Source organism: Ips typographus, linkage group LG1 (assembly GCF_016097725.1).
Source record: "Ips typographus isolate SLU linkage group LG1, UJ_Ityp_2.0, whole genome shotgun sequence".
NCBI classification, from domain to species: domain Eukaryota; kingdom Metazoa; phylum Arthropoda; class Insecta; order Coleoptera; family Curculionidae; genus Ips; species Ips typographus.
In genome coordinates this window covers 16,413,426-16,436,440 of record NC_138422.1, presented here as the reverse complement: position 1 = coordinate 16,436,440, position 23,015 = coordinate 16,413,426, and the positions used below count along the sequence as shown (strand labels likewise).

The 23,015-nt window shown below is 33.9% G+C and overlaps 1 protein-coding gene and 1 long non-coding RNA gene across 3 annotated transcripts in view; both read right to left on the bottom strand.

Moving 5' to 3' along the window:
• stg1 (stargazin-like protein) overlaps nucleotides 1–23,015 on the bottom strand; it is a 268,226-nt gene that overhangs the window by 1,360 nt on the left and 243,851 nt on the right. Inside the window, exons 3-7 of one of the 2 annotated variants that reach the window (XM_081980762.1) lie at nucleotides 8,572–8,664; nucleotides 8,374–8,514; nucleotides 8,122–8,317; nucleotides 281–466; nucleotides 174–218 (exon numbers count right to left, since the gene is read on the bottom strand). In XM_081980762.1, the coding sequence (XP_081836888.1) occupies nucleotides 174–218; nucleotides 281–466; nucleotides 8,122–8,317; nucleotides 8,374–8,514; nucleotides 8,572–8,664 (661 nt within the window). The remainder of the gene's footprint in view (nucleotides 1–173; nucleotides 219–280; nucleotides 467–8,121; nucleotides 8,318–8,373; nucleotides 8,515–8,571; nucleotides 8,665–23,015) is intronic. The other variant, XM_081980770.1, reaches the window with a different exon arrangement.
• On the bottom strand, nucleotides 15,284–22,280 carry LOC145733477 (uncharacterized). The gene is made up of 2 exons (XR_014179218.1): nucleotides 22,207–22,280; nucleotides 15,284–16,072 (listed from the first exon to the last, which is right to left on the bottom strand). It is a non-coding gene; the product is annotated as an uncharacterized LOC145733477 (long non-coding RNA).

Below are 23,015 nucleotides of genomic sequence, written 5' to 3'. Positions count from 1 at the left end.
TAACAAAGGACTATGAACAAAAACTATTAGATAGAATAAGAAATAAAAGAATTAGGGAAATGGTAAAGCTAGAAAAAACGATAATATAGGACAATCAACATAAACAGTTAATTTGGTACGATGATGTGGATCCCAACAGAAAGGATGAGGAAACGAAGAAGATCAAAAGTTACCTGGGTGAACAGCTTTCAGAGAGCAACGTCGGAAAGACCAGGAGACTGGGAGGACAGAAGAGGAAATTTTTTAAACTACATTAAAAAGTAAATTAAAAAATACATACGTGTTTCTTGCAGGGCTTCTGGGAAACGTGAGTGAATTAGAGTTGATGTAGTAGTAAGGGTGTCTTTTGCAAGGGTATTCCACTGGTAGAGGGACGTCTATAATTCTGTGCAAATTGACCAATGAGGGTGGTCGATTGCCTTTTTTCAGCTCGTCGTAGATTTTTCTTTTCCAGTGATAACGTACTCTAAAAAGTGCAAAATTTTATAAACTGCTACAAGAATCATTTTATTGCAAATTATTCTATATTTTACACTAAATTGCAGTAAAAAATTACTGTAGTTTACAATGGAAACTCTATTCGTTTTTTAGAGATACAGCTAAAACCAAACTGATGATTATAAAATCTGTAAAATTTTTTGATTCGAGAACCCAATTTGAATATAATATTCTAGAAAATTGCATGGATGAAAAGCTTTTTCCTAAAAGTAAAAATTTGAAAACTGTTTATTTTCAGTAGACTGAAATAAGCCAAATCTTTAAAAAGCTCTATGTAAATGTATGCTTTTTCGCTAGGTAAATATGTACAGTGCGTTTTTTTTAACGCGCAACATAGGATTTTACGTGTTAAATTTTTAAGCCCATGTTAGACCATTTTATTTTGGAACTGCAAGTCTATAACTTGACGGGTGTGTCTTTAGTACCCTGAAGCTTAAGTAAGTCTACCAATTTGGTCTAAAAAGTGATTAAAAACTGGAAAAAAATCATTTTTTTTCGAAAAGATTTTATCGTTCCATACTCCCTGTATGCATTGTTGTTCCTTGTTGTTTTTATACTGGCAGGGCAGGTAGCAGGAAAAGTGACATATTTTGACTGCATCACGACCCGACATCTTTTGAACGTCAAAAGGGTATTTTATGATTGTTTGGAATACTGTTTGGCTTCAAACGGAGGTCACTTTAAACAATTCACTTATAAAAATATTCTTTTGTTCTTAACTTTCTTGATATAAAGTTAATGATCACCCTGTTTTACTTTCTACGCCAAATTTTACCTGCTACCTGCCGTACCAGTATCAAAAACAACAAAGAACAACAATGCATACAGGGAGTATGAAACGATAAAACCTTTTCGAAAAAAGATGATTTTTTGCAAGCTTTTTAACACTTTTTAGGCCGAATTGGTAAACTTACTTAAGCTTCAGGGTACGAAACAGCCACCCGTCAAGTTTTATAATTGTAGTTCCAAAATAACATGGTCTAACATGGGCTTAAAAATTTAACACGTGAAATCCTATGTTGCGCGTTAAAAAAAACGCACTGTATACAAAAAAGCCATTATGCTTTCATTTTTTCTCGTCAGAGTTCAACTTAAGCTATTTCAAGAGTTGGATTACTATGGAGCTAATAAAAAAAGTGAAAAAAACCACAAAACGGAATTTAAGTTGGCAGAAGTGTTAAACAGTGTTTCAAACAAGCTTTTTAGACTATTTTCGCTTTTAGAGGTATTACGGAAGATATACGTATTACGAAAAAGCTTCCAATCGGATATCGTGCCACATATTTAAATTACCTCTAACATATGAAAAATGATTTTTTTTTACTTCTTTGAAACAAAAGAAGGTTTTTTTTCTGATTTTGAAACTGAAAAGTACTAAAAATTTGAAACAAAAACAAAATTTTAGTTTCCCTGGATTTTAGAAAAACTGGTTTATGTCAATTTTAAGAAATTTTTCGATCTTGCGCTTTTATTTTTATGATCAGATGATCAAAAACAAAAACTCGTGAATTGACAATAAGCGTCATTTATGTCAATCTTTACGCAAGTTTTGCATTTTTGTATAAAATATTAAAAATAACCAAAAAGTGTGCAAAATGGCCCATAAAAAAATCAAATCTTACACATCTTGAGTGTAAGACATAAACAAATCAATTGAAACTTAATTTATGTCAATTTTAAGTCACTTTCTCAAGCTTTGAACAGAATATTCTCGTTTATTATTTTGGTGGTCACATGTTCAAAAACGTTGAAAATAGAGTTAGGTGATGGTTGGATGATAGACACCGTAGCGAGCGGACGTGTGTCGGGAACGCCAACAATTTAAGTGTAAACAGTTTTTTTTTTTTTAATTGATATAGTTCGTGTATAGTAGTGCAAAGTATCGAAATAAACTGCTAAAGAAGATTTATCTTTGAAAGGCTAGTCCTGCATCGTGGTCCGAGCATGAGTTCTGTGTATTCACAGGACTCGGGATCGGAAAGATCCTCGGGGCATGATGGTTTTCAAAAACCAAAATCGAAAAAGAGAGGTAGACCAAAAAACTCAAATCCAACTACCCCCGAAGGAACAAGCAAAAAAGCAAACACCAATCCTCTGGAAACAATGTTAAACCCTATAACACCAATCAGCAACACAAACAACATAACTTTAAAAAAACCTAATTATGCGTTTCCTTCGTTCGCGCATTGTTTTGTTATACATGCACCTTCGTCTATCACCCGGGTTCAGCTTGCTGTGCGCTGGGAGGAACTAATTCAGGGAAACAAAGACGTTATTATAAAGCAGGAACACAACTTTCTTCTTAAAACCAACAACATAGAAACAGCCAGATTTGCGCTTCAGCAACTGGTTGACAACAAAACAATTTCGCAATTTAAACCACAAAGCAACCCCACACCCAACATTCCAGCAGGAAGTTCATCCTCCAACAAAAATCTCTACCCACCTTCATACTCTGCAGTAGTCACGGGTGTTGACCTGGAAATTACAGATGATATGTTTGCTCAGCATCTTAAATCTATGGGCTTAGGGGTCCGTTACTGTAAACGCATAATATCCAGAAAGCTCAGTAAACCAACGCTAATGATGAGGCTCATCACTTCGGATTTGGCAATCTACGAAAAACTGATGGCTGATAGACTGCTGCATTTTCTCGGCCGTGTCTTTCGTGTCATTGAAAGCAGACCACCATCGCCCATTCCATCTCCATGTGCAAAATGTAACCAATTCGAACACAGGACGGAGGACTGCAAGGCCACTACTAAATGCAGCAAGTGTCAGGGTCCACATTCCACCTTACACTGCACATCTCCACTGCCAGCAAGATGTGTGGCATGTAACTCAGACGAGCACGCAGCCTGGAGCCTAAAATGCCCGAAAAGACCAACAGCGCCAATAGAAGGTATTCCTAACGTAAGAATAAAATGTACTAACAAGACGTCTACTGAACTGCCAACAAACATAACTAAAAGTAGAATTCACACACCTATCACGACACATGACTTTATTATAAACAAATTTAAACACGAAATAAACAAGACTAGCAACACGAACAGAGAGGAACTACTCAAAAAATTGAGAAGACGTTTTATTGACGATTTTGAGATAGATACAACGGTTGTATTTTTTGGTTCATATATGTACATCTTAATGTTTGATCTTACACAACCTGACGCTACTTCTCCTACTGAACCTAAAGACCAAACTAGACAAACTATAACTAATATTCAAAATGTCTCTTAAACTGGTATACGCTATCTAGAACTATCTAGAACGTTACGACATTGACGGGTGTATGCTTGTTGAGACTAAGACTAAAATTGATCAAACCCCATCATACAGAGATTGGCAGTTTTTGTGTAAGCATGGTAGTGTATTGAATAATGCACGAGGGGGAGCGGCGGCTTTGTTTAAACCTAATGCAAGGATTGGCAAAGCTAATCCTCCATCATTAAACAACCCCCTGAATGTCTACATTTCACAATTCCATGTGTGAACGATAAAATCCACTTTTTCCTTGTGTATATACATCCTTTTTCTGACATTGAACAGAATATCTTTAATAAAGTAAACCTTTACAAGCATGCTATTGTTATTGGAGACTTTAATATTAATCGGCGAAAATCGAAACAGCTAAAAACTTTTCTGGAAAACTCTGATTTTATTCGACGAGAAACACCCCCAACATTCTTGATGCCTGAGAATGACGACACAACACCGGACCTTTTACTTCACACAACAAACCTAACCAATCTTATAGACAATATTCAACTAACGAACGAACTGGGATCAGATCATTTGGCAATAACTTTTGAAATAGACCTAACTGTAATGCAACATCCAATACCAGACATAGCAAATAGAGAAAAACTTAACCTATCTCAAACTGACGTGAGTAAAGTTTCCACGGATGTTCATAACCACCTACATTTAACTACTGAGACAATTACTTTAGAACACATACAAAGCAAAATTTCACATGCGGTTCGAAAATTTTCACCAACGAAGAAAGTTGGTTTTTACCAGCACACTCTACCCAGATTTATACTTAGATTAATAAAACAAAAACGAGAATTATACAGACTATATGTACGAACACAGGACAACTCACTTAAACGGACCTTAAATAGCTTAAACAGAAATATCAAAACATTAATACAACATTATCGACAAGACAAATGGTTAGAAACCTGCCAAGACATTGAAAACGACAGAGGTAAATCCTTCTGGACCAAAGTCAGAAAGCTGAGCCAATACAAAAAATCCAGTATGCTTGGCAACATCACTGAAAATGGTTCTGAACTGTACTCGGACAAAGACAAAGCAAATGCTTTTGCTCGACATTTTAGCGAAAGCTTTAAGATGTCCAATAACCCCAAATTTGACAAAGACAATTGGCTTCAAGTAAACATCTGGTACAACAATTATTTTAACGACAACACTGTACGAAAACAATCCATACCAATTACTGACGCAGAATACCATACAGCCTTACAAAAACTTAAAAACACAGCCCCTGGAAAAGATAACATTCAAAGCAAAATTTTACAGGGCTTATCTCGCGAAACGCACATACTGTTACGTACCCAAATGAATGAATGTCTGGAAAAGGGCTTTATTCCACAGGCTTGGCGAAGTGGTATAATAATACCAATTCCCAAAAACGGACAAGACAATTCACAAGCACACAACTATAGACTTATCACTTTGCTACCGGTGTTGAGAAAGTTTTTTGAGCAAATCATCAAAACAAGATTAGAACGCTTAACTCAAAAACGAATACCCGAACACCAATTTGGGTTTAAAAGCAAAAACTCGACAATTCATCCCCTATTTGTGATAACAAACAATATACAAACTACTCACCTAAATGACAAACGAACAGCTACTTTACTGATGGACATAAATAGGGCTTTTGATAGCATTTGGCACAAGGGTATGCTTTTTAGACTTTACGAACTCGGAACACCGCAATACCTACTATATACCATTAGAAACCTTCTCAATGACAACCTTTTAGAAATCCGCATCAACGACACTTTGTCCTTTCCCTTCTCCCCTGAACAGGGCCTTCCTCAGGGCTCGCCGCTGTCTCCTCTATTGTATAATATTTACTGTCATGACATTTACAATCACAATCAAAAAGACGAACTTACGTTTGACAACTCTGGACAATACTTGCTACAATACGCTGACGATACTGCTTTGATTGTACATGACAAGACGACTAAAAACGCGACAAGTAAACTACAATTACTCACAAACAAAACTATGGAATGGTTCTACAAGTGGAGACTGACTCCTAATCCCACAAAAAACCAACTTCTTTTGCCAAACCACAAAATAGGACCAAACTCACCTACAATTACGGCTGACGGATACACGACTAGACCAAGTTACTTCGTTAAGTACTTAGGTATGACATTGGACTCAAAAATGAAATTTACTAAACACTTACGAAATATTAGGGTTAACATTACTAAAAGAGCAAAATACTTCAGAGGACTTACTTACAAACAAGCCGGAATTAGTACACATACAGCTACAAAAATTTATAAGTCCATCTGCAGACCTTTACTGGACTATGGTAACATAATACTAGCAAACGCAAACGACAAAACCAAAAAATACATTCAAACGACAGAACAAATCACCTTGAGACTAATTACAAAAATTCGGCACCCAGAAAATCCTCTTTTCAACCCATCTAATGATCTACTGTATGAACGGACTAACTTAATTAAAATAACGGACCGACATCAAAAAATACAAACAAAATGGAAAAACAAAAAAGACAACTGGACAATAATTAATAAGTTATGCCTCACCCGACAGACCCGAACCTCACGATACCTGACGCCAAACACAACTTTGACAGAACACTACCAAGACATACATTAACTCTAGATATAAGTACTGTATTATTGAAATTGTACATACATATAGATAGCTTATAAATAGTGTATATTATTAATCTCTAAACGATGTTATTACTATGGGCAGAAAGGCCACTAGGGCCGATAGCCTTTTCTTTTGGAGAATAAAGATTGTATATATATATATATATATATATATATATACAGGGTGGACCATAAGTAATGGGACATAGAGCTACAGCATATTCCTGACATCAAAATAATACGATTTAGCTGAATTGTCCTATACCGAAAGTTAATATTAAGAAAGATACAGGGTGTGAAAGTTGAAATTTTATTTTAGCTTTTTTGTCATATCTTCACGGTCTTTTGATATAAATTACTGAAAGTTGGTATAAAGGGGTTTTGGCAGGCGTAAAATACGATGCTTTCATTTGTTTTGTAGTAGCTGATAGGGGGCGCTAGCGGTAACCATCTCCGTCCCTTCAAGAGGCTCAAACTTTTTTTTACGGAACTGAAACGGCCATATGACTTCAAAATATGATTCTAAGATGTTTTCTACGTAAAAAAGGTATACTTGTTGTAAGTCTTAAAAGTCGACCGTTTTCGAGTTATTTGATCTTTTATTATTGCATGCATTTACATGTACAGCAGATTTTAATTACTATTTTTTTTTTAATTCTAAGTAGGATTTGATACAAAAACAAAAAGGGCGTTCATAACAACTAGCTTTATTTTAAAGTTTACAAACATTTTTTAAACGGTCAAATTTACATACAGAAACTGTTATGTGTGTAACTTAAGGGTATACAGCACATATCGTATTAACATACGACAATGCATGCAATAATAAAACATTAAATAACTCGAAAACAGTCAACTTTTAAGACTTACAACAAGTATACCTTTTTTACATAGAAAACATGTTAGAATCATGTTTTGAGAGCATATGGTCGTTTCAGTTCCGTAAAAAAAAGTTAGAGTCTCTTGAAGGAACGGATATGGTTGCAGCTAGCGCCCCCTATCAGCTACTACAAAACAAATGAAAGCATCGTATTTCCCGCCTGCCAAAACCCCTTTATACCAACTTTCAGTAATTTATATCAAACGACCGTGAAGATATGATAAAAAAACAAAAATAAAATTTCAACTTTCACACCCTGTATCTTTCTTAATATTAATTTTCGGTATAGAACAATTTCGCTAAATCGTATTATTTTTATGTCAGGAATATGCTGTAGCTCTATGTCCCATTACTTATGGTCCACCCTGTATATAGAGTTAGGTTTAACACAGTTTGACTGGACAACCCTTAAATTTGTAAATTTACAATAGTAACAATATTGTCTTTGCTAGTCACTATTAAGTCACTTTTTAACGAATTTTTAGTTTCAAAAAAAAAAAAAGAGAAAGAGGTTTTATGATGTTAGTAGGCAGGTATCCGAAAACATGCAATAAGTGTACAAAATAAGTAAAAAAATGTCAAATTTACAACAGCTTAGTCAAATTTACAATAGCTAGGACGTTAATTAGGAACCGTCCAGAAACGTTCCGAGATTCTGACCTGAACCTGTAGTAACCATGTTAGAAAAGTTTTAAAAACATTTCTTGGAAACTAAATCTTCTTGAGCCTAAACACGACTTTGTTATGTTAAAACAAACAGTTTGTTTCTTCAAAAACATCGAGACATTCTGTCACACTGGTCGGTATAGGTATTTACTGAATTACAATTTATTGTTAACTTACCTATAAATAAATAAAAAAACACAGCCTATTCCTGACAGTTTAGTTGAGAACAGCCCGACCACATACAGAAGGAACGAATATCCGTACTGGTATTCCAACAGTGGCGGCCTGATTTGCGATTGAGGCCTCAATTTGCTACCTACTTCCGCTTTGAACACAGATATATACACTATCAACCCTAGCAGCATTATTAACCCTGAAAAAACAATGAATTAAACTTTCGAACTGATTTTAATCAACTGTCGCAATTACCTGTAATTATAAAAAATAATCCGGATATAAAGGTGTAAATTCCCCTATATCGAACGCAGTGCCCCAGGATACAGCACAGGAACGCCGCCATCATCAGACAGCTGGCTAGCAGGAAAAAAATGGCCGCTTTTGAGACCACGTCTGTAACATTTCAGGTTTATTGAATTTCTACGGCAATCTCGATGGTGATAAACTTACAGGGTATAACTAAAGTTGAGTCTTTTATATCCGGACTGTAGTCTTCTTGAGCAAAATAGTCGATCCGCTTGCAGTAAAACTGGCTCTCGCCCGCTGAAAAAAAATAGAGCAAATATAATTTAGAGATTTGGGCTATTTGTCGTGTGTAAGATTAATCAGAGCGAGGAAAGCTCCGTCAACGTTTCGGGCATTTTTCCGGGCGCACGTACGTGATGCCCGTTTTATTTTTCGCCGTCACATTGCCAGATCCGGGAGGGCCTCCGTTGACATGCTAAACAAATAACGTCCATATTTCAAGGGCCTTTCATTTAAGGCCCCGGGAAAATGACGCTAGAGTCTTGATTATAGAGCCGCCATTGCGGATTTTATTTTGATTTGGACAAATTGACTCGTATAACCGGAGCCAAAGTGGCCCATTTGCGTTTGTTTGTTTTTTATGTGACGTGCTTTTTTTATTTACGAGTGTAAATTGAATTAAAAGTAGATGTTTGAGAAATGTACCTAAAAAAATGTGAAAACTGTGAGAAGTGCAGTTGAGTGCCAATTTGGGGGTTTGTATTCAAATCAAAGGGGGGGGGGGGGGGGGTCAAAATCATAATATTTTTATTACTTTATTTATTGGACGTGGAAGACCTATTTTCAAAGTGGTTGAGCAATATGGTGACTTCCGTTGCCCGTCTTGTATAGACAGACAGACAGACAGACAGAGTGTTATTTTACTCAAAAAATACTCTACCTCAAATTTTCATTTTTTATGTTCATTCAAGAAGTCCCTAAAATCAGGAAAATATGCAACTGTTTCACCAAAACAACAATTATTGGCTACATAATTTTAAAATGAACAACGCTTTTATCACAAACGTAGAGAATTTCAATAAAACTATCATTAAATCTCCATTCGACCAGACTTAATTAAAATTCAAAACCCACAATTAATTTGACTCGAAATTGGAAAATGTTTTAATTAACCTGTCAAATGATTGTTGATAATTAGGCCGACAAAATGCCTTTTAAAAGGGGCTCAATATGTTTTATCATTCATTTTGAATATTCAACACTTTGGATTCAGTTGGATTTATTGTGGGATAATATCTTATTTCTTTCTATAATATCTTATTATATTATTATATATCTAGGATTATAGTGACTATAAAAAGAGTTTAGTTTTATGGTATATTTTATAATTTAAAATAAACGGAATTATAAATAGAATTATAAATTAGGGATTACTTGACTAATTTCACAAGCTCGCATTCACCAACTCGTACAAAATTACTTTTTTCTACTCATAGAGAGATATTGGTTAATTCCTTAACAGTTTAGAGAATGGATAAGTAGGACATTGATATATAGATCCCAGTCTAACCTTAACCGTGAGATATAAAATAGAACAATACAGGCAATTTGTATGGTGCGTAATGTAAATTACCAATTAGGACTAAACTTAGCAGTAAACATGAAAAAGTTTTGGGGTGATGAAAAAGCCTTTTGTCCTAGTGCGATAATGGCATCTTATTCACCCTTGTTGTACAATATACTAGTAGGGACACTATTAAAAATAACCAGCATAACTGTAACTTATGCACTTTAGCAAAGTATATAAAAACAACACTTGGTCAGTTTTGAATTTCTGCCAAGGGTTTTTGAACCCTAAAAAGGCCCCTCTGACCGCACTTGTTAGCGGTTGCAAAAGGAGTGGAGAAGGGAAGTATGCCCGGGGGGTATTTATAACCGCCATTAATGTTTGCTTCACGCGGATGCATGCGAGAGGCCAATTTCCCTGTAATTGTGTATTTGCTGGGTTTCGTGCCCCATTATAGTTTCTACTAGTTTTGCCATGGGAGTTAAAGGAGTCTAAATTGTCGTTAGTCCGCTTCGAATTGGTCCGTTCGTTGTCTGTCGCCTAACAAGAACAAGGGATTCCTTTCTACTATGGCTAGTTTCAGAATCATTTTTGTTACTTTTTACAGGAAAATTTCATGGGTTAATAGGCTACTAAAATTTCTGTGTAAGATTTTATTGATTTCAATGCTGACATAGTACTTGACAAATGCACTGTTGTCAACAAAAATTGAAAACAAATTAATTATTGTTTCTTCTTCAAAAAAAGAAAATAAGACTCATTCATCGCGCAAATTCGAACTGGAACATTGGCAATTATAATTGAAACATTTATTCAAAACTAACGTGGTATTGTCTGTTTTTGTTACCATTTTCATTATTTTGCTATTAAACCTGTTGATTTGTACTGACCTACATTAAATTCAGGATAATTGGGATGAATACAATTTCGAGCTCGAATAAAATCGACGTCGACATTGGAACCGGTGACCTGAGCCAATCAAATAAAAATCGAAAAACAATGAACTAACGAGGCAGTATCGTTCGGTAAACCTTTTAAAACTTTGCGGCATAAACTTTTAATCCGATTCGGGCCATTATTCGTAAAAATTTTATGCGAAAGGCTCTTTTAGATACTCGGCCATTGTTTTTATCGCCCGCATCCCGGATACGTCCGACCGATGCTTTTAGAGTCTTTTTATTCGGCTCTAACATTGGCAAAAAAACGAGTTGGAAATCAACTCTCCAAATTCTGGTCGAGATTAAATAATTTATCGTTATTTTGACGTGTTCACGAGAAATTCGGTAGTGATGAGAGGGCGGATCTCTCAAAGTTGGCATTTATACGTAAACATCTAAACAAAGGCAATAATTTAGGGGGAGAATGAATAATTTCGACGAGCCTAATTAATTTCCCTGAAATTTTGATAAAGTTTTTGTGATGTCTATAAATATTGTACAAGGGGCCAACTTCGTTGCCGAGAAGTTTGGCGAGGTGAAAATTAAGAAGTTTAAGGTAAAATTAGGGCTCGCGAGGCTCATTTTAAAGAAGGATTTATGCCTCCAAGAACGAAATTTACTTGTTTGATGTCTGCGAAGACGTATTAGTTTAGAGGAGCTTAAAACGTTTTTGAATAATAAGCACTCTCGGGGAAGCAACTTTCAGCTTTTCGTAACAAAAATGGAACTTTAGCTTCGTTTTATATCGTAATTAAAGCACCCAATTTCACTAATTAGCCCGGCTTTCAATTCTTTCGGAACTGGTCCAGTAATTTTAGTAGATAATTAGGTCTCAAGTCTTCCGAGTTTCAGCGGAATTTTACATTCCCCTCTTAAAAATTATGTAAAAAAGAAACCTGAAAATAATTTTAATTGGCTTTTAAAGATAATGAGGTTTTTCCGGGGGAGTTTTTCTTCATTGCAGACTTGGAGATGATACAGGGTAACACCGGCAAAACACCACGGGTCCACGCTATTAATATTACAAGATATAATTTGTATCCTAAATGACCCCAACTTCCCTTGGAAATAATAATTAATGATATTCGGGGCCAAGAAACGCGAAGGAGTGACATTTCTGGGGTATAATATAAGACCGTTCAGCAGCTTCCGTTAGTCATGTACCAGTCACAAAGTTTAGGAAATGCAATTTATTTTCGGATAAATGGCGGTGCAGAAACAGACTTTTTTCGACTACTGTTTGACAATATGTTATTATTCACTAGTTTTGATTAGATAATAATCCGTGAGTAATGAGTCACAGGATTTACACCGAGGGGTAAACTAATTGCTAATATGCCAATAATGCCCAGTAATTCCTAATAATTCCCAACTTAAAATACTTTTTTACTTAAGAAAAGTAAAAAATAGAAAATATGGGTGCAAGTGGATATCAACTGCTAGTTATTTTAAATAGAACATCCTAAATATTTTGCCATTTTCGGATTTTACGTAAAATTCTAGACATATTTTGCGTATTAATGTCATATACTTACCTGTATCCGTTTCTGAGATGCTTACTATTTTATGTGAAATTTGATATTTTCAGTCTAGTCTCCAAAGCAATTATTTTAACAGCACAAATCAGAAATGTATTTTTCTTGGTTTTCTTGTTTCGTCTTGTTAAATAAGGTTTGTTCTAAGAGAAGATGTAGAAAAACGTCAAAATATATTATACAGGGTGGTCAAAAAATGGCCTCAAAAAACACAGAAAGTCTTTCAAATGAAACCCTCCTTATTCTTATAATTTTGTCTGATTCTCGGTTCAAAATTAAGGAAAGTTTGTATTAAGTCATTTAAAAAAGTCATTTCTAAAATTGATACATTGAACCATCCTGTAGCTGTAAAAATATTCGAGTTAGTGAAAGTTAAAGTAGTACCGGTCAAGTTCAATCTTATTTGGAAATAACTCGTTTATTTGCAACATTTTTATACAGGGTGATTTCAAAGTTGGTGCTTTCCTTTCACCTGCGAATAGGGCTTCAAAAAATAAAGTTTTTTTCCTTTGACGCTTTTTCGAAATATGAACAATAACGAAGATACAAGGTGTCAAAGTTTTACTGAAAAAATAAAAATTTTATGATTTTGGTCAAACCACTTGAAGTAATTAAACAAAATTTTGTAGGTGTCAGTAGCTACGTGGAACATAAAATTTATTATTAAATTCCTTGTTCAATTCTAAAAATAAAACCCCTTTTATTATTTTTTGCTACGACGCACCGCTTTCGAGTAAAAAAATAAAAACCTTCTATCATATCTTAATGCGTGCCTAAAATTAAATGCTGTTTTAATTTAAAATGTGAAATTATTAAAACTTAGTTCAAAGGCGGCTGAAATCTTTTGTTTATGTTTATGTCTGATAATAAAGAATAACCTGTAGTTAGTTAAAATTAAATTCAAGTTATTTTTTATTTTGTTTTTTTTCAGTAAAATTTTGACACCCTGTATCTTCGTTATTGTGTTCATATTTCGAAAAAGCGTCAAAGGAAAAAACACTTATTTTTTGAAGCCCTATTCGTAGGTGAAAGGAAAGCACAACTTTGGAATCACCCTGTATATCAATGGATAGAAAATAAAATGGGCTTTATAAAAACTTTACCTTTGTGAGTAATACCTATCATTCCATGCTCGTGGAAAATACAACTTTTTTGACACTGAATATAAGATTAACATTATGTCTGTCAACAAAACCAAAAAAAATAATAGATTCTCTCACTGACTCTCTATAAAGCTGCTGCAGCCCGGTAAAGGAAATTTTATGGGACAAAATTTTAATTAAAAACTCTCCTCGCTGTTTAGCGAAAATAGTAAAACTGTTAATAAAAAGATTAAATGCAGTATCGGCAATAGCACGGACCCGCATTATGTCTCCGGCTCGTTTATTGTAACTGTTTAAAGAACCGACGCCGGTCTTTTGCGGGTGCAAATTAAAAAATCCCGTCGCGGCGCTGCATATTGGAGTAAATTTACGAAACTGGTCAGAATGTAATTTATTCCATGAAAGGGCGATATTTTTGGTTGGAAAAATCTTCCTTTTTTTAACCCAGAGACGTGCAATGCATATTTTTTTTGTATGAGGATTTGAGATTTATAAATGAGGGAATTTTACATGTTGGGGTTTTCTGTTTAATGTGTTTTCAGTAACTTTAGAGAAATTGAGATGGTACGTGTAAAAAATTACAATTTTTTTTATGTAGAAATGTATGAGTTTTGTATTGTCCACCAACCACCTCCAAGACTTGCTGGAATGGTAATTTATGGTTTGACAGCGTAGTATGCCAACTGTGATATCCTTGGTACCTTCAAAAAAGAATATTTAAAAGTACATATTATTGACAGAATTTCTTGACTTTTTTTATTCAGTTTAATCAGAAAATAAGCCAGTTATTTAACACTTTCAGTGAAAACATGGTGGTCAAATATATTTTTGAAGAGCTTCAAAGTGATATATCAAACACCCCATAACTGTCAAAATAACCGAAAAGTCTGTCCTAACCGGAATGAGATTGCATGCTCTTATCTTAACTTTTTCATCATTTGATAACATTTTCAATTTTGAGAGGAGCCTCCTTTGGATGACACCCCAAATAAAAAAAAATCATTTTTTAAACGTCAATATCTCGAAAACTGTTGCAGATACGATACATAAAAAATAACTGAAATCGATAAAAGTATTCAAAAACATAATAATATACAGGGTGTTCTTGTTCCATTTAAAATAAGCAAGTTGACATTTACTTCCAGTGAAAAGATGAAAATATAGCACGCATCGAATTTATCTTAATTTCAAAATTTCAAATTTTTATAAATGGTATACTTAAGGTTTCTAAACCCATTAGCAAATTTTGATTTTTCCTTATGGGCTATTTAGCTGATAACGTGTTTTACGTTACAGTTTAGTAACTTTGCAATTTAGTAAAAATAACAATGTTTCTTTTATTTAAAGGTGCATTGAAGATGGCAATTTTTTGTCAAAAATGCAATTTTGAAAAATATTACAAAATTAGTTAAACACATACAACTATTTAAAAACCACCTCTAACTACATCAACGTTTAACCTCAAGTACAGTCCAAACCAAAGCAAATGTTGGCTACGTTTCTTTACGAAAACTGAGAGCTGCTTAAGAAATTTTGTGTAGATGAACTGTGTGTTTTTGTTTACACTTACCTTCTATCACCTTCATTGAGGATATATGTACTACTACTTTTCACTAATTGAAAAATGTTAAAATTCCTCAAAAGTGAGTTTTAGGTAGTTTAGTTTAACTTAAACGAAAGACCAAAAATGATATTGCACCAATTTTGAATCCATTTGGAAACACTTTAATAGAGAAGATAAATAAAGAAGATATTAAAAAATAATATAATGAATAGTAACTAAGAATTATTTATACACACACCATGTTTCTGGACGACACAATTTAATTAACAATCGCTAATATAAATAATAAAGGTATTTATGAAGGTATTGATTTGTTTATTTTAAGTTTTTCCTGATTAATACTCTTGTTTCTTCTTTCATATAACTTTAATTATGAGCGTAAAAATACGTGTGGCGTTAAATTTATCCCGTTTAATTCCCGTTTAAGCTTTCGCCGGAACAATAGGGCGCGCGCTCACGGGGCCGGGAAATTAAGAAGAAAATAACCTTAAACTTTAACCAAAAACTCTCAACAACTACACTGCACTAGATGGGGGATGCTTGTTTTCGTTTGAGGCTGCAATAACCCTTGTGTAATTCCATCGAAACGTAAATTAGGATATACAGAGACACCCATCTTTTCGGGAATATTCTCGTCTCTACGGCCAAAATTTTCCGGGTGGTTAATTGTAGCTGACTTAATAAATCGCGAGTCGTCCTGACTTGAGGTTGATTTGGTTTTCAGGAAGAAACTAGACAATTTCGGGATGCTAATTATCAAAAGTCTGGATGCGATGGCACGGATTTAGTCGGTAGAAGAAAGACGTTTTTGATTAACGTTTCTATCTGGATTTTGCATATTTAAGTTGCGACTTTGTTACTGTCATTGTTGTTTTTCGATTAGAGTTAAAAACTTCTAACATTTTCTCCTTTTTTGAATCTTGATTTTGCTTTTAAGGAGTTGCATAATATGGCTACTATTCTAGACGTGTCTCCAATACGACTGGAAGCGTGGAAATCTGAAAAAATATGAGATACAAATTCGGTTAAATAAAGTCAAAGTTTTGGTACATCAAAAAGTGATAGTCATTTCAGGCACTTTGTATTTGACTTTTGTCACAAGAAGCTAAAATGTAAATATAAGCAATTTTCAGTCACGTAACTTTTCATGGTTTGCATTAAATTTTGTTGTATCTCAAAACCTAAAGCTCTTGCAACCTATCATTTTACAATCATTTTTGTATTTTCTACATGCGTTCTAAATTGGTATAGTATATATTCTGAAACTGTGTGTTAGGATTTTTTAAATAATTTAATAAAATAACAATAAAAAATACATTCACATAAAATCTATTTATTTCTATTTTAAACAATGATGAGTGAATTTAACTTTTGATTTGTGCATTTCTCAGAGTTACTAACAACACAAAAAGTGAACCTGTGGCATTACGACTAAAGCGACCACGTCAAGACGCGGAAAACTTGGCGAGACAACTAAACAGAAATTCACTGAAAGCCTTTATTACATTAAAGTTACCATTTCCTCGGTGCATTAAAGTTTTGGCAAGGAAACAGTCTATAAAGGCTGTCCGCACCACTTTGGCATGTCCTCCCTATAGACTGCGAAGCCTTTTAATGTAATTACTTTATATACGCGGTCATTGGATTCAATTTAGATTCGGGCAGCTTAAGTTCGATATTTTCCAAAAACGACCCGAGTTTCTCCCTATTACGTGCATGAAATCTCCCGAAATAAAACACCTAAATTCCAAATAATTCTGGTAACGATGTCGCTTAATTTAAGTTCTAAAAGCAGATTAGAAGGGTCACTGATTAACTAGCTAGTTAGTGCGTTAACTAATTATATTGAAGTCAAATAAAGCTCCAGAGATTTGTGATCATGGCAAGTAGCTCCCTTCGAGGGTTGCTGCTCTTCCTATTTGATTGAAAATTGTCTGTCTGGAAATGGTGCCGTTATTTATTAAAACTGCCACGTGGTTAATTTCGGGACAACGCCATCTTGGTGTACTCATCTTATTTCAATGGCCCTAATAAAGGATAGAGAACACTTAATACAGAAATTCAGTCAGTATGTTGAAAACAACTTATAACAGTAATTTTAGACAATTTTGTTTTGTTCCAAAATCTTTTGGGTTTTGTCATTATATCAGGAAATCAGTATTGCCAGATGTCAATTATGTTTAAAATATAGCTATGCAAGTAGTTTTGGCTTCATGGAGCTGTTAACACAACTTACATTGCAATTCCTCAAAGAAACACAACTATTTGGCATTTTATACTTTCAGATCACTGATGAGTGAGTTTTAATAGTTATGACAGCTGTCACGTGACGTAAGAGAAGTACACAATTGTTTTCAATGTTCCAACTGTGATATTTGGCTTCATGGAGTTGTCAACACAACTTACAGTGCAATTCCTCAAGCAAACATATATTTACCATTGTATACTTTCAGGTCACTCCTCAGTGGGTTTTGACAGTTATGACCACTTTGTCATTTTATAGTTTCAGGTCCATGGTGAGTGAGTTTTGACAGTTATGAGATCTGCCACGTGACGTCAGAAATGTATGAAAGTGCTCCTTAACGTCCCAACTGTTAAATTTGGCTCTATGGAGCTGTCAACACAACATACAGTGCAATTCCTCATAAAATGACATATATTTAACATTTTATACTTTCAGATCACTGGTGAGTGAGTTTTGATAGTTAGGACAGCTGTTACGTGACGTAAGAGAAGTACAATAGTATATTACATACTCAGGTGGAAAGTGTTTGATTTCTGTTGAGAAATTAGGTAGTTCGCCGAGACGATGTCGAGGTGAACTTTATCTCGAGACAGAAATTAAACTTTCTACCGTGGTTTGTATACTATTTTATTTTCAACCCTTTATCAAAATCTTATGGAACTTTTAATAAATCATTCAGTTGAAATATTGATTGCTAATAGTCTCTAACAATAAGGTAGTATAGGTGTACGAGCAGTTATGACTTCAACCATAATAAACGACTGGTGATTTGTTTACAATCTTGACAACGTCATTATTGTGCTATTCTGTCTTTAATATTTTGAGCTGGAACGTTTCTTAAAGTGCTTTTAACATGGAGATTTCTTAAGACGCATATGTTACTCATCATCACCTGAGATGCGAGCTGTTGCAGAGATGGCAGCACAGTCTCTTTCCACCCGGGTGGAAAGTACTCACTGGAAAGTACTCACTTTCCACCCGGGTGGAAAGTAAAACAGGTAATTTTTATCTTTCCACCTGGTTTACACATAAGAAATATCGTTATTACATACCTGGTTGAAAATAAAATTATTTTTTAATGTTCCAACTGTGATATTTGGCTTCATGGAGTTGTGAACACAACTTAAAGTGGTGCAACAGTGCAATTCCTCAAAGAAACACATCTATTTGTCATTTTATACTTTCCGATAACTGGTGAGTGAGTTTTGACAGTTATGACAGGTGTCACGTGACGCAGCAAAGTAGTATATTATATAAATCAGTTTTTACTGTTTTTAATTAATTTAAAGTAAATAGTTATCTATTTTTAGTTATCTATCTGTAAATCTCGAATTCGTTCATTGGCATTCAAAATTTGAATGTTTTTGCTAACTTTCAGTTACATTATGCGTGAATTTGTTTGATTTTCAAAAGTTACAGGGTAAAGTTTTATGAAATATCATGCTTTCTTTTCAAAGAATTAATTTCTTTGGTTACTTGTAAATGATTACTTTAACTTGCAATTTCATAAGTGGCTTTGATTTTCTCTATATTCTGCGTATTATTTTATGGATTTATACTTCATTTATAATCAAGTTTAAACTAAGATTTAACTTTGCGTAAACTCACCTCCATCACTGCCAGTAAAAGTTACGACCGGCCACGTTACATAAGGAGGTTGAGTTATTTTCCTCCCTTCCCTCTCTCGATCCGCCAGAAAGGGGCTGGTTGCAAAGTAAATTATCTGCAAGAACCATTTGTTTCCTGTATGAAACTTTACGGCACAAGTGCGACATACGAAGTATATGCAATTCAACCCTTAATTGTCCATTTCGGTCGTCTTACGGTTTTGTAATAAAAGTTTACGACCCTCGTGTAAAGTGTCGTAACTAGACTGGTTCGATCGGTTTGTTGTTCCTTGATCCGACTACGGTTCAAGGGGTTATGACTAATCTGATAACGGGCCCAAGAATAATTCCCTCGACTTCCCAGCCAAATGACATTAAATTTCTCCTGTTGGGTTCGCAATTAGGGGAAACGCAATCAGCGACAGAACGTGATAGGTATAACTACAAAAAACAGTGGCGTGTTACATCTTTGTCTTGCGACGAAACCAGTTAGTTTCAGTAAAAATCGCTTGGAAAAGCTGTAAAGTAGCTGCACAACGGTCCATTTTAATCCAATTACCCTGGCACAAAAACGAAAACGAGCCGAATAATAATCATTAGGAAAGTTTTCAATTAAAAATGCAGCATCGGCGAATTGTTTGTAGACAATTCAACTCGGTGGGGCAGTAAAACCGACCCTTAAACTTTTTTAATTAATTTAGACAAAGCGCATTGCTTTTACAATAATTGAAATAAAAGAAGTGTGTTAGATACCTTGTTTTCTCCATTATCCACTTTATATTTATGGTAAGAGCCAGTTATATGTAGGATTAATTTGTTTTCGATGGAAAATAACATATCAGTATGTGAAATAGCTGTCTTTTAGATGCTAAATTCATTATGTCCTTTCAAGGTTAGGTAAAAACAATTAAAGTAAAATAGGATGACGTAACAATGTAAATTGAATGTAAATCAAATTGATTTGTAAGTATAGAAATCTCGCAAACGGTAAGAGATACAGAGTTGGAGAGATATAAAATTGCAAAATTTGGATGAATGGATGGACTTTATTTTGCGCAATTTTGCCATAATTTAACCCCAGATAGACAGATTTCCATACTTACACACGATTTTGTGACATCCTGTGTCATATCAATATTTATGTATTTTCTTAATTAGGTATACCAGGTGTCCAAGAGCACCCTGGACATAGGAGATTAACATGGGAAAATGGTTTTGATTTTTTTGCGCCTGTTCGGTTCATTTAATGGAAAAGCGCTTTAGTAAAAGTTGTAGAGCACATTTTCGGCTATCAACTGGTAATTTTTTCAATACCGTAGATTTTACCATTAAGACGAAAAACGGCTCTAAAATTCGGAAATTTTAAATCTCGCGCCAAGCGGTCGTTAAGGAAAGTTTATATCCGGCCGTGCTACCAACCTTTCAAAATCATAACAAATCGCTGTCAGTCAAATATCTCTCCTAAAGGAACTTATTAAGTCACTTTAATATTACTCTTGGAATTCTTACTTACGTTTAGTTTAAAAAAGAAGCCTAAAAACCCAAATAAATATACTATATCCAAATTACACATCTTTTGGAACCATTAACAAAGTTACAGATAACCCCATAAAAAACAGTTTAAAATTTTACGCAAAATGATAGATTTGGGGTATCAAATTTGACAAAAAATCTTTGTTAATGGTTCCAAAATATGTGTAATTTGGATATAGTATATTTATTTGGGTTTTTAGCCTTCTTTTTTAAACTAAAGGTAAGTAAGAATTCCAAGAGTAATATTAAAGTGACTTAATAAGTTCAGGATGCGTTTAGTACCTTTGGAGCAACATGAATGTTCTGATGATATACATATATTTTTTTAAATAATGCCTAAATGAATTCTATTTAGACTCACAACTGCCTCTTTAACATCTTATTCATTTTGTAGCTAAATAATTAATAGTTTTAGAACATTTACAGCGCGATCCTTGGCCTTCAAAGATCCATTAATCTAATTTTTCAAATATTTGAGGTTAGGATCGAGATTTGAAAAACGGTTTTCCCTGGCCTATTTCGATGTCATTTGGCTACTTTTTCATGAAGAAAAAGTCATATCATTTCATTTGATTTTTCTGATTTTTTTTAGTATTTGGGTCATGGTGTCAAAACTAGCCCCCTGGTGGACAAAGGTTCAACTCAAATAACTATATTTTAGTTGATTCTTATTGCCCAAAGAATGCTCTTTTCAACGATACCAAATTTGTTAAAATCGGTAAAACCGTTAAAAAGTTAAAAAAGGTTATTGCAAAAACAATTGCACACCCCACACCATCTTTGTTTTTGAAGTAACTGAAAATTTTATTTAATCAAAATTATAGATAAACTGGTTCTCTTTCAAAATGTGAACAAAACTTTTTAGTGCAAAATTTAGAGAAAATGCAATTTTAAAATTTAAGATGGCAGTTCTCTGGCGTTATTTTTAGAACTGGAAAATATTTTCCTGCGATTCTTCATGGCCGATTTACCCAATAATTTTTTTACACCAAAGTCATACGACGAACGGTTTCCGAGATATGGTCGAGAAACAGTCTTATTGGGTCACCCGGTACATACAATCTTTATTTTCATAGGAAAAAAGGTTTTCGACCACATTTGGTCTTTCTGCCTTTTAACTATTTATTTTTTCAGACTTTAACTAAAATTTTCGGCAAAAAAATGCAAAAAGGAAGCCAAAGGCACCCCTGCGGGAAAAACTGATTATATTACATTACTAATGGTGTGATTTTGTGCTGCTGACTAACAGACTAACCGCAGAAGTATCGGACCTCCCGATGTTTAAACATATCTAAATGGTATTTGTACTTAAATTTAGATTTCCAGCGACGGCAAGATATTGTTGTATTTAGGTGTTTGGTACCTACCGTCCCTTTTATTGTATTCTTAGGAATACGTTTAAAAACTACTGTATCTTAAATAGCATTAATTGTCATCGTCATACACTACTTTACAACTTGACATTACCAATTATTATTATTGTCAGGTGTTATTGTGTATTAAAATATTTTTTTTACAAATCAAACATAATAAAATTATGTTTTAAATAAACGTTAAACCTGCAACGTAGGTATTAATAAATATGGGCTATTTCAGTCTTTTAAAAAAAAAATTTCTTCTTTCAGTATTAATTATCTTAAGCTTTTACTAATATTTTTGACAAAAAAAATGCAAAAAGGAGGCCGAAGTCACCTCTGCGGAACTACCTGCTTCTATTATCACAATTATATCACTATTCCCCACTTACTTATTTTGATTTTGAGCTCATGACAACCGCAGAAGTATCGGACCTCCCAATGTTTAAACATAACTAAGTGGTATTTGTACTTAAATTTTGATTTCCACTGACGGTACGATATTATTGAAATGTTTGTTTGTGTTTAAGTCCTTTTTGTTGTATTGGTTAGAGAAAGATAAGAGTAAACCTATATTAACAATAACTATTGGTGGGCTTTGGTGAACGAATTCTGTACTGGAGTATGTTCAAACCTAGAGCAGTAAATGTTGATGGTTAAAGTGATTTAGTTTAAAATTTGTACTATAACTCGCAATAATTAAAATCACTATATTAAATAAACTGAAATAATATTTTTAAAATGCCTTGACATGTAAAGTCCACTTTTAGTTTAAAACTAACTATTAAAGCTATTCAATTGTTTAACTTTATGGAATATGTCCAAAACCAATCAGCGTCCTGTAATTATGATCATTTTGCTGAAAACTGTTACATGTGTTTCTATTCATTTTTTCTATTTCTAATTTTCTGATACATCTACCAACCTTTTAATTTTCGGAAAAACCTGTTCTAATTACTTAACTTATTATTGTATTAATTAAACACACTATCTGTATTTCATCTTTGAGTAAATGTTGAATAATCAGTTTAAAACAAATTTTTCACAGCCCTGTAAAATTCACTTTTATTGCAGATAATGGTTAATATATTCAATTAATAAACTATACGAAAAATCTTCATAAATTGATAATGAGAAAAGTGTAAATTGGGTAAGAAAAATCTGAAAAGTTTTGTCCAATACTTTGTTATAGGAAAAGAAG